Below are 17908 nucleotides of genomic sequence, written 5' to 3' on the forward strand. Positions count from 1 at the left end.
AATTATCCAAATTTAATTAGCTGCATTTTAATTTTCTTCTTTTATAACTTTTCGATCAAATAACTTAATTTTACCAATAACATAATTTTATTAACCATAAGGTAAATTAGTTGTAATAATTTCAGCAGATTAAAGCATTTTATTCTATAACTATAAATATTATGAATAAAAAAAATAAAAAATAAAGAAAACGGAATAAGAAATGGATTGAAGAAATAAAGAACCTTAGCTTGAACATAAAATCTCTGAGCTAGGATTCTGTGTATGCATTACACATAATTTGTTTTTCTTTTCTTTTTTTCAAATTTAATCCCTTTAAAAAGGAAGGAAAGTATTGATTACTTACAGATCTTTGCCTTAGTGGTGAGAATTTGAAACTAAATGTATAAATCCTAAAATCCTGAAAAACAAAATGGATGCAAAATATTAAATACCTTTGACAGCAAGATTACAAATTATAACAAACAGTAGCTTAGTTTTGCAAAATGTTCTTACTTTACAATGAACTTCTATGATTTCAACATTAGTTCCAATATTGTTCCCATTTAACTTTTTCCTTCTTCCATTATAGACTATAAAGTATAGAAAAAGAACTTTACACATAAAGCATGCTACAAATATTCAAATAAATTTGTAGAAAAAAAAGCCATTTAATTTTTAAGCAGTGAAACTTTATTATGTAAAAGTTCATTTGCAGTGCATATGCAAATCCATAGCTCTCAATCAGTGGGAGAAAAAAAGCAAAACGTTAGGGGGAAAAAAAAGGATTTTTTCGCATTATGGAGTGATGGAAATAATTACCAAGAAACAGTATAACAAATAAATCATGAAATGAATATTATGGATCTAATTTTTTTATGCAAAATGTTTTACAACTGTTGAAAGAAACCTCATTAAATATTGTCAAGGACAAAAAAAAAAAAAAGTTGTTCAGAACTTGGAAGCAGTAAAAATTAGCTTATATTAAAAAAAAAAAAAAAAAATACAAATCTCTTTTCTTTCTTTTTTTTTACAATTTGAAAAATATCATTCACACTAATAATCTATGTTAATGTTGAGCATATGTTCAAATAAACCTCATTAAATATTGTTAAGGACAAAAAAAAAAAAGTTGTTCAGAACTTAGAAGCAATAAAAATTAGCTTATATTAAAAAAAAAATAATAAAAAAAAAATACAAATCTCTTTTCTTTTTTTTTTTTTACAATTTGAAAAATATCATTCACACTAATAATCTATGTTAATGTTGAGCATATGTTCAAATAAATTCAACTCCAACTGTCTTTAAACCATCTTTCACTCAAATAAAATAATAGATTAAAAAACTAAAAAAAAACACGCTTTTGTAGTAATGTCTAAAAAATTATCTTTGGATGATAGTAATTGATCAAACACATAATTTTAATACAATAAAAAAAACCATGGGGTGCAGTCTATTTACATTTTTGCAGGGATAACAAATGGAAGAAATTCAAGACAACTGATAAGAAGCCCCCCATGCCTTTTTGTATTACATAAAAATTAAGTGTTTGGTCAATTACTATCATTCAAAGATTATTTTTTACTTTTTAGTTCATTTTACTACAAAAGCATGTTTTTTTTTTTTTTTTTTTTTTTTTTTAGTTTTTTAATCTATTGTTTTATTTTCTTGTTTTAGTTTAACTTGTTTTACAAAAAATATTCATTTCAACATTATTCAAAATCTTTTATATTCATGAAATTTGTCCAAAAAAAAAGTGACTAAAGGTCTTGGGCAGCATTTGAAAAGGGGTCTCTTTATCTCCAAAAAGAATAACTATACCCCTTAAAGTGCAATAGCTGAACTCTTAAAAACATTCAACTGTGATTATAAATTGCCTGTCGAGTAATTGTCTAATTCAGCCAATCTATCTCAGTCATGGATGTATGTGTGTAGAAATCATATTTAAATTTGATATACATTTTAATAAAAGTATTGTTTAACAATTGCCTGATGTGCAATGAATTGCCAATTGAAGGCTCGCCCAAATTTTGGCATGAAATTAGATAAAAACAATAATAACTCATGTTCTAATTACCTTGGAACAATGGAAAAATTTTTCTTTGATGCAGAGAAATCAAAGGTTTTTATAGGTACTATTTTAAAATAATTTTTGCGAGCATTTTTTAATGTTTTTTTCTTTTGATTTTCCCTTTTTTACTTTGTTGGAATTTAGGCCAAAATATTGATTAAAATTGGAATAAACTAACAATTAATAGTTAATTAATTAATTTTATAACAGAATATCGAATTGTCATTGGGTCTGAGGTTGGGTGCCAAATTTCAAAAGAATCCAATCTCAGGAAGTGGGCGAAATTTGAGTTGCAAGATTCCGTTACAAGATACGTACATAGAAACAGGTGAAGCTAATAAAAGCATGTTAAAAAAAGTCTTGATCTTAATATGCATTTCAATTAATGCATTTTTATATTAACAAATTTCATTTATCTATCTTGCATTTCATATTAAGAGTTTTCATGCATTAGAAATGTGTTTGCAAAAGTTTAGTTCTGTTAGAAAAGAAACAATGCTTGCTCAGAATTTAATTCAAAAAATCAGGCATGAGAGAAGAAAATGTACTGTGACTGTACTTAGCAAACTACTACTGAGAGCAAATGCTTAAGGTTTTAGATACTGATGTAGGTGTTAACTAACAAATGGTTAGAAGAAAGCGAGGACTTTTTCTAAATGATTATTCTAAACTTGAACAATTGTGGCAAACACTCTAATAGCATTAAATTCAACTTTGGCCACGACTCTAGAGGTCCTTTTGGCTTAGTGGAAAAGCACTAGGTTACCATAGCAAAGGTCCACAGATCAAAACCTCCAGCAACCTTTATAGATGCCTCTAATGTAACCATCTATGCCACACATCCCCATGCCTCATATTCAAATATGTATCAAACATGCATTTTAGATAAATTTATTTAAATAATTAACCTAGAGATAGATTGATAATTAAACTATTTGTTCATTATGTCTTTCAAATCACACTGTGTTAAGACAATTCCAGAAGTCGATTCAGGTTTTTATTTTTAGGTTCGTATTTTGTGAAAGAAAAAAATTTTTTTGAACTTTGGAAAAAAAAAAAACTAGTTTTGGAATATTTTTTGGGGAAAAAATCCCGTCAATCGTAAGGAGTACTTCCAGCTATCACAAATCTAATTTGAAATCCTTATGATGTTTTTAGAGAAGCTGGAGGCTTTTTTTTTTCTTTATTTCATTGATGTTTTGATTTCATATGAATTGATTGCTCTCAACATTCATGAAAGAACTGTTTTTGCAAATGAAATTTGGTGAAAGGTCTAATTTTACAGCATGAAATTTTATGAAGAAGTATATCATTTTGTGAAAGGGCTGCAAAGTGGACCCAATTTGAGTCTGAATCAGCCCCTGAATTCAGTAGTTTAAAAAACAAAAAGCAAATGAAACTTACCATGGTAGATAGCATCAATATTGATCAAACAAATATCATTTTCACCAAGCAGTAAATTCTTTTGATACTAAAAACAATTAAATATACTTCAAGAACGTAAAAAATAAATGATTTTATACAGCATGATTAATTACATAATTTTTTGGTTTAAAAGTAACCAAAATGTGAAACTCTGGGGAAAACAGCAAGCAATACATATCGACTAGGGTACTAACTTTAGCAACAACTACTTTTTGTTGTGACTTTAGAAGAAATCACCTAATGGACATGAAATTCAACTTAGAGACAGCATTTAATACTTTAAGGATGAACAAAATATTATGCAAAGATGATTACAAGTCATATAGTATTAGATTAAAAATAAAGAAAGAAAGAAAGAAAGAAAACTTTCACCAAATATTTTGAGTAGGTTAAACTCATTTGCCCATTGGGAGTAACCAACAGACAACTCTCAGCAAAGAATGATATCTTCTTTAATTATAATGGTTAAATAATACAATCTCTGTCCCTTTTATCATTACAAAAGTATTAAACAATTATTAAGATGAGTGCACACACTTAGTGGCGTAGCTAGGGAGGGGCGGAGGGGGGCGGTCCGCCCCGGGCGGCACTTTTTGGGGGCGGCAATTTCTCATTTGATGCGAAAAATGTAACTTGTTTTCCCAATAAGGAAATCATGCTTTTAATCTATTACTGGAGGCAAAAAAGAAAAAGTGCGAATTGTAAGGTTTTGGTACGACTATTATAATAAAATTACTCTAATACAAAAAACATGTGTTTTTCTTGTATACATCTCAGCACTACTGTTTGTTTGTTCTCTTCTTTCGTCTGAAGCCACAGACTGAGGGAGGTGGTAGTGTAAAGTCAAGGGACCATGTTTTTGTTCTTTTCTTTTGCTGTTAAGGTTAACTACTACAGAGGAAACAATAAATTTCATAACTTTTCGTTATATGATGAAGCTACCACTTGATTTTAAGAAAGTTCCTAGAAAACCACCGTATTTAAAAAAAGAAAAAAAAAAACTTTTTTTAAAAGAAAGTGATAACAAGAGTAAAAAGAGAAAGGTCTCAAATGGTGGGCGATTTCTTGCTCATTTTCAGGATAGCATTATCTGTATCAACAATTGCTTTATTGGTCATTGACTATAAAATTTTCACTAAGACAGAACGAATTTTAAGTTCATTTTATAAAAAAAAAATATTCACAACTCGAATAATAATTGCTTGTATTACTGTATTATATCAACCAATTCCTTTATACAATGAGTTTTACATTCAGTCATTTATTTTAAGGAAAGGTTTTTAATTAGTAAAATGATCTCTAGGCAAAGCCTTAGAACATTTCGACCTCTATTAGGGAAAAGAAAATCATTCAAATTTGGTAATGTAGCAGTACCGGATCTAGGGAAGGGGAGGGGATGAGTCTTGCTCGTACCCTGGATGGCAACTTCTGAGTTTGTCAACATTAGGTGAGTTGCTCAAGCACGGATCCAAAAGGAAGTAATAACTTCCTTTGAGAAACTAAATTGACCCTAAATTTGCGTTTCTAAAACCTTAAATTAGGAAAATTTCCCCGACCTTTACGCTTCTTCCTATTGTCGCAAAGCTTAAAATGCAATTTCAGGACTTTAATTTTGAAAAAATTCCGGTGGAGAGCCACTTACTATCCCTTCCTCCCATAAGTTGTCCAAAAAAGACTAAAACAGCTTTGGGGGGGGGGGGGGGGCTCCATTTACACCCCCCCTTTTCGTTATCTAAAGTGTGTCAGAGATAGTTTTAAAATGTGTTTTTTGGCCGGAGAACTTCGATCAACTGAGGACAGCTTTAAATTGCGTAGTTAAACCCTCAATAAATGTTACATTTTCGGAAAGAGCAACCGAAACTTCCTATCCCTTAACGTCACCAAACAGCCCAACAGTGCAGTTTTAGGCCTTGAGTCTCGAAACATTTCCAAGGGATAACGCCCATCCCATCCCATCATATCTCATCTTTTAGCCTAATATTGATTGAGTTTTTATAACTTCAATACCAACACATTCATAAGAGCGGTCAAGCCTCGACTCTTTCTGTATAATGATTAAAGATAGTCTAAAGTGTGTATTTAGGACATCAACTTCGAACTTTAAAATCCCCATTACATCCAATGTCACCAATCAATAGCTTAAAATTGGGTTTTTGAAACTTAAACTTCAAAAAAATTCTAAGGTAGGGACCCCAGATGTGCACGAAATCACCTAATGTCATAACAGTTGGCTCCAAATTTTGTTTTTAGAAATTTCTGAGGGAAGACAGCAAACCCTTTTTTTCTCAGTAGTGAAGAGCTTAAAATGAGCAACAGTTTCGAAAAAGATTTCGGGTGGGAAACCTCCCTCTGAACTCTCTTATAACGTTGCACATCAAACAATGGCTGAAGTCGCGTTTTTAGGATATCATCTGAAAAAGTTTCAAGGGGAGACGGAAAAAGCATCTGACTTCCAACATTTTTGGAAACATTTGGAAACTATTGCAGTCAAAGATAGCCTATAATTGCGCTTTTGAAACTTCGTCCTCGAAAAATTTTCAGAGAGCTCCTGAACGTTCCCTATTCTCTTTAACAGCACCAAATATAGACAAAAATTGATTTCAAGTTTGAAAATATTTCGGCAGGAAAATCCAGTCTCTGTTGGAGTTAGGAGAGATCCTTACACAACTAGACAGTCTCCTACATTTACGTGTTTTTCTGTTTAGTTGAAAAACTTTCCGGACAGCGCCCCCGAACCATCCCCAATGTCTTCACGTATCCAAAAATAGCCTAAAATTGCTTTTTTTAAAACTTCATTTTCGGAAATTTTCCTTGAAAAGTCCTGACCCCCCCCCCACTTCACCAAAGAATGCATAAAACTAATTTTAATTAAAAAAAAAACCTGGTGGAAGCTCCAAGCATCTTTTCTGTAAGCGTTACTAAAAATTGCTTAAAATTTCGAATTTTGACTTAAGTTTTGGAATGTTTTGGTGTTGCTCTGGATTCCTTTTTTCCCCTTCTTCAAGAAAAATAAGAAGGGAAAAAAATAAGTTTCTTTTCTTGTTTATTAAAATCACATTAAAATACTTTCGACTCTTTAATGTGTCAACTATTTCCCATCATAAAGGGCGGCAACTTGAGGAACCGCCCCGGGTGGCAGAAAGTGTAGCTACGCCACTGCACACACTTCTTTTGAAGAAATTAAGGCCTGATATCAGGTGATGTAAAACCTATCTTATTTAAGCTTAAACATAAAAATAATGGGCTAAAAGTTATAAAGTTTTAAAATATAAGGTTTTTAATAAAATCTATGTTATTAATTTCAAAGCATAAAAGAAATATATCTGTACTATGGAACAACAGCGTTCAATATTGAAAAAAATCGGTTTGATAAAAAGTGGCTGAAAAGTTTTTCAATTATTTTCAGGCTCTTAAGTTTTAGCCTTAAGGCTAGCGAACTTTGGAACAGCTCAAGCATCATTATTTAGATTATATTACCATAGCTGCCAACCTCAAGATAAAAAAATAGAAGCAATGAAGGGAAAAAATAGGAGCAACGAGGGTTAAAATAGGAGCAAGAAATCGTGGCCTTTGCTAAGCCTTCCTTCTGTACCACAAACTTCTATAAGTTTTAAACACCATTATTATGCTTTTCTGAATTTTCATGTTTGATTTTCAGCAAAGCTACAACCAAGATTAAAATGAAATTATTTTACCAAAAAAAAAAAGCATTACGTAGCTACATATTGAAAAGTAAAAAAAAAAACATGACTGTTTGATTTAATAAAACTGCACCCTGTTTTTAAATATTTTTTAATGCATATACGTGTATTAAAAATGCATTGCATGAGAACATATTGAAGAATAAAATACACAATTTACTTCTCGTGCTTGGAAGCAGAGCTCTTATGTAACTTCATAGTAAAGATCAATTCTCAGGAATTTTCCAAGTGACCACTAGACCTCAAAATTTTAGTGGCCAACACTATCGCTAAATTTTGAAACACAAAGGGGGGGGGGGGGGGAGTTTTTACAACTTTCAAAATAAATTAATGAATAGGACTTTGCACATTCTAAAAGAGTATTATTCAATACTTTTTTTACATATGGAAAATTTAAGTTAGAATAGGTTTCTGATCCTTTCTGCAAAAAGAATAAATAAATGAGAAGTCAACAGGAAACGGCAGTTCAAATGAAATAGCTTCTACAAAGCCTCCAAGACAATGAAGATCAAATACAAATAAAATTTCCCTTTAAAAAAACATATTTTTCTTTCTTTTTTTTTTTGCATTGCATGTTATTTTTAATAGTTTGTATTGAGATAAATATACAATTCTATTTTCGGAAACTTAGGCAATTTATAGTCTCGTCTACTTACATTTTGCGGATGACCAAACATGGCGACTACGAAAAAAATAGGGTAATAGATTTTTGAATTAGTTGCAAAAAAGTAACTATAAATAATTAATAATCCTTAAAAACTATAATTTAGATGAAATAATCAGTATTTAGTAGATTAGCATCTAAACCAATGAGGATAAAGTAATATTCTGAAAAAAATTTTTTTGCATATTTCAAGAAAATAATTAAGAATTTTCTTAAAAAAAAGGCCCATTTTGAATTATTTTCGCGATAGTTTTCATTGCAAAATGCATCTTATTCCGTTTTTGGAAACTAGGTCACTAAAAGAGACTTAAGTGCTTAAATCTCACAAAATGACCAAATATGGCGACTAAGTCAAAAATTAGGATAGAAATGTTTGAACTTGTTCCATACAAATACAGTACAACCTCGATATCTCAAATCTCTCTAGACGGGAAAAAAATTCGAGATATCGAGTTTTTGAGTTATCAAGGTTTTAAAAAAATTGCACTGGAATCTCTCACAATTACACACACGTATGCTATATGCATTTATATATGTACTATGAGACCACTTTGAATTACGATCAATAAAGTAGTCTTCAATATTTTACTAGATTTGAAATTTTATAATTGTCGAAAGTGCACAGGAAGAGATTTTGAAATGAACAACAATTTCAACTTGGTTTTTCACCTAAAAATTTAAAAATTCTTATCTTCAACTAGTAGCTCCCCACATTCAAAAAAGTTTTCAGCAGCCATTTTGTAGGAGTTAAAAAAGCAGAATGATGAAAATGAGGAACGCATTTTCCGTTTTCACTTGAAAACTGACTGGCGAAAAATCAACCCCCTATCCTCAAAGGCCCTGTTTATGCAGCTGGATTCAACCCAGCGTCAACCCGGATTCGCGGAATAAGGGCGTTTTATGCATCCAACCCGGCTTCAAGCCGCGTTCAATACAGGAGGGAATTCCCTCCACCTACATTGAAGGATTATTGGCGGATGTTTCCCACAAGAAGTTACAATTACAAGTAATTACTAGGGATGAAGTTCTGTATATGTGTTTCGTCAATAAAAATTTTATTTTTGAATGAAATTGAAAACTAAAATAAATTAATTAAAACAAATCAATTTGAAACAGTTTTTTCAGAAAAAAAAGGATAATAAAAGCATATTTCGGAACAGTTGTGAAAATTTTGGAGGGGATTGGAACCCTAAAAACCCACCCCTTAAGTGGGGCTATGATATTGACAATCACAAAAGGCAAAAATTTTAAATTAGAAATGTATTTAAAAGATCCAGACATATTTTTACACAATTTTACTGATTAATGCTAGTTCTCACAATGCTGATCCCCAGTCAAAATTAGTAAAAGCTATTGCATTTGTCACAAGCTATTTTTGATTAAATTTATGAAATTCAAGTAATAAATGAAAAGGATGAAATAATAGGATTCATTATTGCAATATAATATGATTCACAGTGTAGTCGTGATAAGTAATTAACCCATTATGCACCAAATTATTTTCAGAAAAAGCAATATGTTTTTTAATGCTCAATTTAACTATAAAAAAGACACACACACACACAAAAAAAGATATTGTACAATATTTTGATGGGAACGTAAGCGGATGGACTGATGGGAACGTAAAGAAGAATCCACGATTTGACAAAAACGGGTCTTCCCATCAACCTGGCTGCAATCTCCCTTCCGCTTGAACCCGGGGTGAAGCCGGAGTGTGCATAAACAGGCCAAAGTGGACAACATGTTCGAGAGAAATGCACAAAGATTCTAAACTCTTGGGAAAACACAGCACCCCTTTCATACCAACACTTCCCTATTATCTTGCTTCAATCCCCTAATCACAAAGTTTCCAAGAAGAAAGATGAAAACTGGTCCCTGGAACTGGTTTTACTACAAAAATTGCCAAAGAAAAACGACCACTGAAACTTGCTTCTGTGCAAAAATTTCGACATATCAAGGGTTTCGAAAAGTAAATTTCGAGATAACTATGGAAAATACATAAGGGTTTTTATAGAAAATGCAGGGGGAAAATGTTTTTTCGAGATATCAAGGGTTTCGAGATAAGGAGGTTCGAGATATCAAGGTTCAACTGTAACTTAAAATCCTCATGAAACTACAATTTAATTGAGAATATTTAGCACAATAACTTCCAAAGCAGTGAGGATAAGATGAAATTTTAAATAGTATGATTTTTTTCATTTCTCAAGAAAATTATTTAAATATCTTGAGAATATTAAATAATTTTCTTGTTTATCCTGATACTAATGCTTCCAAAGCATCAAATTGTCTTCTCTTTTGTTGAGTTTGTACATAATTCCTGCCTTCAAGGATAAGGAAATTTCATCTGAAAACGAAAAGTGAAGAAAAGTCGAAAAATCGGAGTTTTTTGGAATAAATCGGATTTTTGGAGTATGCAATAAAAATCGGAGAAACTCCGGGAAAAACGGAGCACTTGGCAGCTCTGTATTACTAAGTGGGCAGATTAGTGGGGTACGGCAGTTAATGTAGGGAAATGTCAAGTGCTACACTTAGGTCATGGAAACAAGCGTACAAGTTATCATTTACAGGGTTCAATCATTAGTCAGACAGAAAATGTTATTGATTTGGGTATCTTAATAAATCAGGACTTCAAGTTTAGTCAACAGTGCAGCATTGCAAGTAACAAAGCCAACAGAATGCTTGGGTTTATCAATAGATCTATTTCAAACAAATCTAAGTTCTTCTGTTTTTATATAGGAGTTTAGTAAGACCAAGACCCCAATTGGAGTATGCTGTGCAGTTTCAGTCACCTTATCTGAGGAAACATATTTGTCTATTGCAAAGGGTTCAAAGAAGGGTAACTAGACTAGTAAGGGGACTTTCAAATTTAGATTATGATACCAGACTTAATACGCTTAATATGTATAGCCAGGGGCGGATCCAGACTATGGATTTGGGAGGGGAACTTTTCTAGCAAGTATGTTTATGGGGGGGGGGGGGGGAGTTATATGAAATTACTCATTAAAAAATAACCATAAATATTGAGTTTTACAACGTATCTACTGCTTCTTAATGCCTCTTATGAAAAAAATGTATTCATTACAAATTCTAAAAGTGCAATTCTTAAATAATTAGTTTAAAAAGTTTGTTCATTTTTCTATTTGTATGTGCTTAAAGGAAATAATATTTGCACCAGTGGTTCAACCACAAAAGTTTTATAGAGGGTGCACTTTCAAAATTTTCACCATTTGATAGGGCGGTTGTTGAAAAAAAATTTTGAAATTTTAGTCTTAAGGACGCAGTTTTAGACGGCCTCTGGTGATGTTATGAAAAAGAAAGGTTTGGGGGCCACCTGCGGAAATTAAAGTTTTAAAAACGCAATTATAGGCGATATTTATTGACGGTAGGGTCAGAGATGGGATTTTTTTGGGGGGCTGCCTCCGTTTTTTTGTAAAATAGATTTAAATCGAAAATCCCTCCGCTAAATTTTCTGAAATTGAATTTCCAAAAATGCAGTTACAGACTAACTTTGACAGTACATCAAGCAGTACGGTTCTGGGGCTTTTCCCAAAAAATGTTTCGAAATTGAAGTCCTAGAAAACGAAGTTTTTGAGCGATATTCGGTGATAAAGGATTTAAACGCTTTCCCCATTAAATTTTTCAAAACCTTAATTTTTTAATGTTCAGATTTTCTACAGGAGCATTCGGACCCTTGTCCAGAAATTTTTCGTTATCGACATCTTAAAAAAAATGACTGTAGACCATATTTGGTAACGTCAGGGGTTTGGCAATTTTTCAAAATTGAAGCTCCAAAAAAGCAATTTTAAACGATTCTCGATGTTATTAGAATGCGAGGTGTTAGGTAGTTCTCCCCTTTAAAATTTTCAAAATTGAAGTCCTGAAAACAAGATTTGAGACGCACTTTAAAGGTATTGGCAGAGGAAGCGGACTTCCGACATTATGAAGACTTTCTTATTTTTAGACCGACTAAAAAAGGCGACTGTTTCCAAGGTACGTTCTATTGTTCTCTTTAATTATAGGAAATGTTTTACAAAAACATTCTACTCGGCCTTCTGGGGGATCACGGATCCTGTCGCCCTGTGTCCCCCCCCCCCCTCCAACCTCCACCTCTAATAGCGCCACTGAATTGCAGTAGCTTTAAATATAATGATCAATCCTTCACCAAATAAATGCAAAAAACAGTTTAAACAGGTTTGTCTTTATTTATTTATTTATTTTTATGCAGGGAAGAGGAGAACATTCCCCAGTTCTCCTCTTTAGATCCGCTTTTGCAATTCTCTCCTATCTTTTTCTTGCGCCTTTCTTCAAGCTAAAGTTCTATATAACTGGAGAACTTCACTGTAATACGTTGTGAAAATTTTTAAGTACACATGAGAATTTAGAGGAAGGGGAACGTTCCCCCAGTTCCCTTCCAGGGATCCGCCTCTGCTATTGTTTGATCGAATTTTCTGGAGCGTTTCCTCGAGTTTAAGTTCTATAAAACAGAAGATTTTTTCTACACTCTATTGTGAAAATTTTTAGGTATATATGGGGGTTTTGAGGGGAGGAGAAGGTTCCCCCAGTTCTCTCCATGGATCCGTTTCTGTTGTAGCCTAATTGCTTTTCCTGGTGCCTTAGTTCACGTTCTAAAGTGTGTGTGGGGGGGGGGGGACATTCCAGCAGTTCCTCTTTTTAGATCCGCTTTTGAAATTCTCTCCTTACTTTTTCTGGCGCCTTTCTTATAGTTCAAGTTTTGAAAAACGGAATTATTTTCCCGTACTCTTTTTTGAAAATTTTTAGGTACACTTGGGATTTTGAAGGGGGAACATTCCCCCAGTTCCCCTCCCGTGGATCCGCGCCTGTGTATAGCCTGGAGCAGAGGAGGATCAGAGGAGACATGATTCAGTTGTTTAAATTTATCAAAATGAATGATGTTAATGGATTAAATTTTTGCACCAAAAGCAGGACAAGGGGTCATTGTTTTAAGCAATTCAAATTAGTGATGTTCCGGATATCCGTATCTGTATCCGCAGATATCCGAGGGAAAATAAAGTTCTGTATCCGTATCCGTTACTTTTTTGGCGGATCTTAAACGGATCATTTCTATCCTAAAAAATTTTAAGGTATCATTTCAGAAGCCAATTTGTATCCCCCCCCCTGTTGCAAAAAGGAAGGGGAGATAAGTTTTAAAAGTGTGTATCAGTGTGTCTTTTTGTGGCATCGTAGCTCCTAAACAGATAACCGATTTTGATAGTTCATTTTTCGTTCAAAAGGTGACTTGATCGAAAGTGTTGTTAGCTTGGCCTCGTTTTTGTAGAACTTTAATTAAAAACTGAGATATCAATTAAAAATCGACTTAACGTTTTTCACAATAAGGGTAGTAAAAATTTACCCGTACGTTAAAAATTTTGGCCCTAATTGAAAGAACGAAGTTTTTTGCGTTTGATATTTATTTGAAACTTCCAACTGATATACAGTAGGAGCTACAATCTTGTTAAGTAAATGTTAAATGCAATTCTAAGCCTTTATACGCGTGATTGGTAGTGATTTCATAGTCGGAAGATAAGGAGAAAAAGCTCAATTATTTAAAATTTTTCCTGCTGTCAGTTCATATTTGTTAACAAATGTGTAATTTGACCCGCGAAATTCATCTTAATATGAGGTTGGCTCTCTGGGACATGTTTTGGTTTTTTAATTTTTAATTTAATATTAGTTTTTGTTATTGATTTGGGGTTTCTGTTATTCTTCATTTTTGTTTTTCTTGGCATCCTTCCAAAAAAGTGAGATTAAATTCTCTATTGTATTTACTGTTTGTAAAGGTGTTCCCGGCTCTGTATTTCGTCGGTTGGAGTAAGTTCGATGGAATGGGTCAGCGCTGCATTTATGCTGAAATTAAATGCAAAAAATTATTTCTAGCCTGTCCAGTAGCAGCTTTACACTCTTGTTCCTGTATCCTACATCTACCGAGCAAGGTAGAAATAATTTTTCACATTCCATCTAAGCATTAATGCAGCGCTGGCCCATTCTCTCTCAATTTTAACGGAGATTTCTTTAAAGAGAAAATCATAGCCTTGACATTTTCATATCATTCAGTCAATCATAGTTGACATCTTTTTAAGGAACTGCCATTATTCGGACGGGAATACCTTCCGCAACAAATTTTACACTTGGATAGTTGAATTGTGTAAAAAAAAAAAGAGATCCGTATCCGTATCCGCAGATTTTGACACTAATGATCCGTATCCGTATCCGCAGATCTACTTTTTTAACGATCCGGCACATCACTAATTCAAATCTCAGGCTAACCTGGAAATAAGGAAAAACTATGACTTTAGTAGGGTTGTGTGGTGGGCACTTGGAACAGCTTATCGGAAGAGGTTGTAATGAGCAAGGGGGTGAATAGCTTTAAGAGGGCCATTGATCTTCATTGGGGACTAATAAATTGACTAGGATCAGCCTAGTTGGGCCAAGAGCCTGTTGCTGGTCGTCACATTCGTATTTGTATCATTTGGAATATGCAGAAAATTTAAAATAATTTTAAATATGCTTCAATTACAAGTCACATTGGTTGTTTAGCACTAAATAAAATACTTACAGTAGAAAAAATAACAATAGGATATAAGTAAATTTGATTATTAGAACTCAATACAATTGAATCTCGAATCTCGATAACTCGAAGCTTATAACTCAAATATCCCTTTATTTTAAAGTTTTCATCTGGTCCCAAACTCTTGAGCCTCTTGTGGAAAACTTCCCATAGTTTGAAATACCAATAACTTGAACATTTTAGCCAGTCCTTTGGGAGTTATCGAGAGTTGACTATATGAGGACACTGCATCAAATTGTTTGTTGTTGCAAGCAACAACCATTTGTAGAAAATAAAATTGATGTCTGCTGCATTTCTTGGCATTGAATTCTTCTGTATTCACAGGAATAGACTTTTAAAGCAACAAAATTTCCCCTGGCGTCAACATTTGGTCCTATTTTCTAACTGCAGAAATCGAAATCCCATGGCCTGCAATGTACGACCATGAAATTTGGTAATGTTTGTCCAATACATGACTTACCAGAGGCCTTTGAACAGCTCAAGTTATTTTATAACCACCAATTAAATTTGGTCAGAATGTTACACTGGTTGGTGTTCAGCGCCGGATTACTAAATAGGCAACGTAGGAAGTAGCCTAGGGGCCCCGAGGTTCTGAGGGGCCCCGGAAAAATATCAACGTTAAAAATACAAAAAAAAAAAAAAAAGCGAGCACTCCTTCCCTGTTTGTATACAAGAAAAATATGTGCGCTCTAGGGGGCCCCATCACTTCTAATGCCTATTGGCCTCCAAATCCTTGATCTGGCCCTGTTGGTGTTGTTTCAAGGCACAGATATAGGAACTTTATATGCAAATAGTGAAAAGCAAGTATGTATGAAAATTAAGTAAGAATAGGACTTAAAGAAATTATGTTTAAATAATATCCAGTAATACTAACAAAACCTATTGGAAAACGTAAGACTTACCAGATTTGATGGAAAGTTTTCAGCAGTAAGAAAGCTCAATTTAAAATTTGTGCATAACAGAACTCCAGATATTCCACGATTCAGCTCACTCAAAGTGTTGAATTTTAAAACATTTTCAGCTTCTGATATTATTACTTCTCCAGGCAATAGATTGGGCTTGGGATATGGATCATGTTCAACATTATACTCTTCAGCCTGAAAAATAAAGATACAAACTGAAAAATTTATTTGCAGAACAGCAAACATTATCTTGATTAGAGAAGGGTTAGTGCTGGAAAATATCTGGAAATGTTGGGACCCCCTCCCCCCCCCCCAAAGTGTTCATTTTTACACAGAAAAAATTGAAAATTTTAATAATGGCACAAAATAAAGTATTTATAAGTATCCTACAATAGTTACATTTCAAACCTTTTTTGTTTAAAAAGTCTAATGTTTAGTACCCTAAATGAAAACACTAAATTTGATAATCCAAGCTGTAGGATCATTTAATTTACAAATTTAAAAACTAAATACATGACAGGTTTCTAAAGGGGAAGGGAGTGTTTCATAAAAGAGGAATGAAGTCTGAAATTCGAAGTTTCACAACCTTAAGTTTGATGTTAAATTTTTCTCACTCATATTCACAAAGAAAAAGGAATATACAGAAAAAACCCTTCTAACAGACACCCTTCAAGTGCGGACACCTCTCTTATGCTGACAGTTTTTAATTCCCCCAATTCCAAGGAAATTAACATAAATAAACCCCTGTCCTGCAGACACACACCCCCTCTATTGTGGACAAAGAAAAAATTGTCCTGTTAGTGTCCACATTGAAGGGGTTTTACTGTATATACATCATTAAACATAAGCATATGAATACAAACTACATTTTTTACCACTGCAGTTGTTTTTCTTTTTAAATATTAATGAGAAAAATTCCAACATAAAATTGAATTATTCCAATATTATGTTGAAAAACCTAATTTTTTCAAGCTATCATAATTAATATTGGATTTTACTATTGTAACGATTCTTTTCAACTTTTTATGCTTGGGTTTATCAATAGATCTATTTCAAACAAATCTAAAGAAGTTCTTCTGCCCTTATATAGAAGTTTGGTAAGACCTCATTTGGAGTATGCTGTTCAGTTTTGGTCTCCTTATCTTAAGAAAGACATTAATGTATTGGAAAGGGTTCAAAGGCGAGCTACAAGGCTAATAAATGGACTTTCTCACTTAGACTATGATTCCAGGCTTAGAAGGTTAAAAATGTACAGTCTTAAGCAAAGAAACGACCGAGGGGACATGATTCAGTTGTTTAAATTTATTAAAATGAAAGATGTTACGGGGCTGAAGTTAAGCACTGAAAACAGGACAAGGGGTCATTGTTTTAAGCTATTTAAATCTCAGGCTAACATGGATATTAGGAAAAATTATTATTATAGCAGGGTAGTGGAACCTTGGAACAGTTTACCGGAAGAGGTGGTAATGAGCAAGGGAGTAGATAGTTTTAAGAGGGCCATTGATCTTCACTGGGGATTGTAAATTGACTAGGACCAGTCTAGCTGGGCCCAGAGCCTGTTGCTGGTCGTTGCTTTTGTATGTGTCTTCAAGTTGTGATCAATTTTATTGCAACTTATATTTGTTGAATTGATAGTTATAATGAGTTTCTGCTTTAACTAACAGAGCAGAACACTAACATTAAACTTCATAACGTATGAAGACATTATGCTTTAAACAATTTTTACATTTGCTACCACTCATGATTCTCTCATCACTTTTTATTTCACATTAGGTGTTTTTCTTTCATTTATTTTCGTCGTAAGATAATGTTTCATTAACTGCCTGTAATTGTAAATTATGGCTCTTTTGCAGAAAATTGGACTTTAGCTGTTCTGTATCAAAGTTCCCGGGATGAAGGACAGTTTTCCCAAATACAGGGTGGGCTGGTGCACAAGAAAAGGGGGGGGGGTCACAGGAGATGGGTGAGGGGATGTCGGAGTTAGGTGGACAGTGCCCTTAAAGTTTTAATTTTTTTTTGGAAAACTAGGCTATAATACTGAATTTTAACGACATTATTGATTAAATATTCTTCATGAAAATTGGGACAGATGGCCTCAGTAGAGATTCTCTAAATCCAATTCAAAGGTCCACTTTAATTTTCATAAAAATAACAATGTGACTTGAGTAAATTCTTCATTGTTTGAACAGATGAATTCATCAATATATTAGTATTTTTTGATTGATGGTTTATTCTGAACTTAGAAAAGTGTAGAGACAAGGTTTCATTGATTTTGAAAATTAGGGGATAGTCGCCTCCCTTGACGCCTGTGTCGGAGACAGTCCTTTCAAATCAGGGACGTTGGCAACCCTGGTTGTCCCAGATTTTTTAAGTAAAAGTGGCTAAAGCTGGAGGTTGATTATATCCTTGGTTACTTTCAATGTTCTATAAGATGCTGATTTTATTGGAAATGTAATGCAGCACAATTCAAAATACTTCTTTCTCCAAAAACGATATTACTTAAAAAAAAATGAAGATTAATTTTAGGAAAAACACAATTTAATCACAATTGTACTTAATAAATAAAACAGGTACATGAAA

At 33.1% G+C, this 17908-nt stretch overlaps 1 protein-coding gene across 1 annotated transcript in view; it reads right to left on the reverse strand.

The window, feature by feature from the left end:
• LOC129217595 (myotubularin-related protein 10-B-like) overlaps positions 1-17908 on the reverse strand; it is a 44638-nt gene that overhangs the window by 25969 nt on the left and 761 nt on the right. Inside the window, exons 2-5 of the mRNA XM_054851922.1 lie at positions 15329-15523; positions 3455-3521; positions 496-572; positions 347-400 (exon numbers count right to left, since the gene is read on the reverse strand). Of these exons, the coding sequence (XP_054707897.1) occupies positions 347-400; positions 496-572; positions 3455-3521; positions 15329-15523 (393 nt within the window). The remainder of the gene's footprint in view (positions 1-346; positions 401-495; positions 573-3454; positions 3522-15328; positions 15524-17908) is intronic.

This window comes from Uloborus diversus, chromosome 2 (assembly GCF_026930045.1).
Source record: "Uloborus diversus isolate 005 chromosome 2, Udiv.v.3.1, whole genome shotgun sequence".
NCBI classification, from domain to species: Eukaryota; Metazoa; Arthropoda; class Arachnida; order Araneae; family Uloboridae; genus Uloborus; species Uloborus diversus.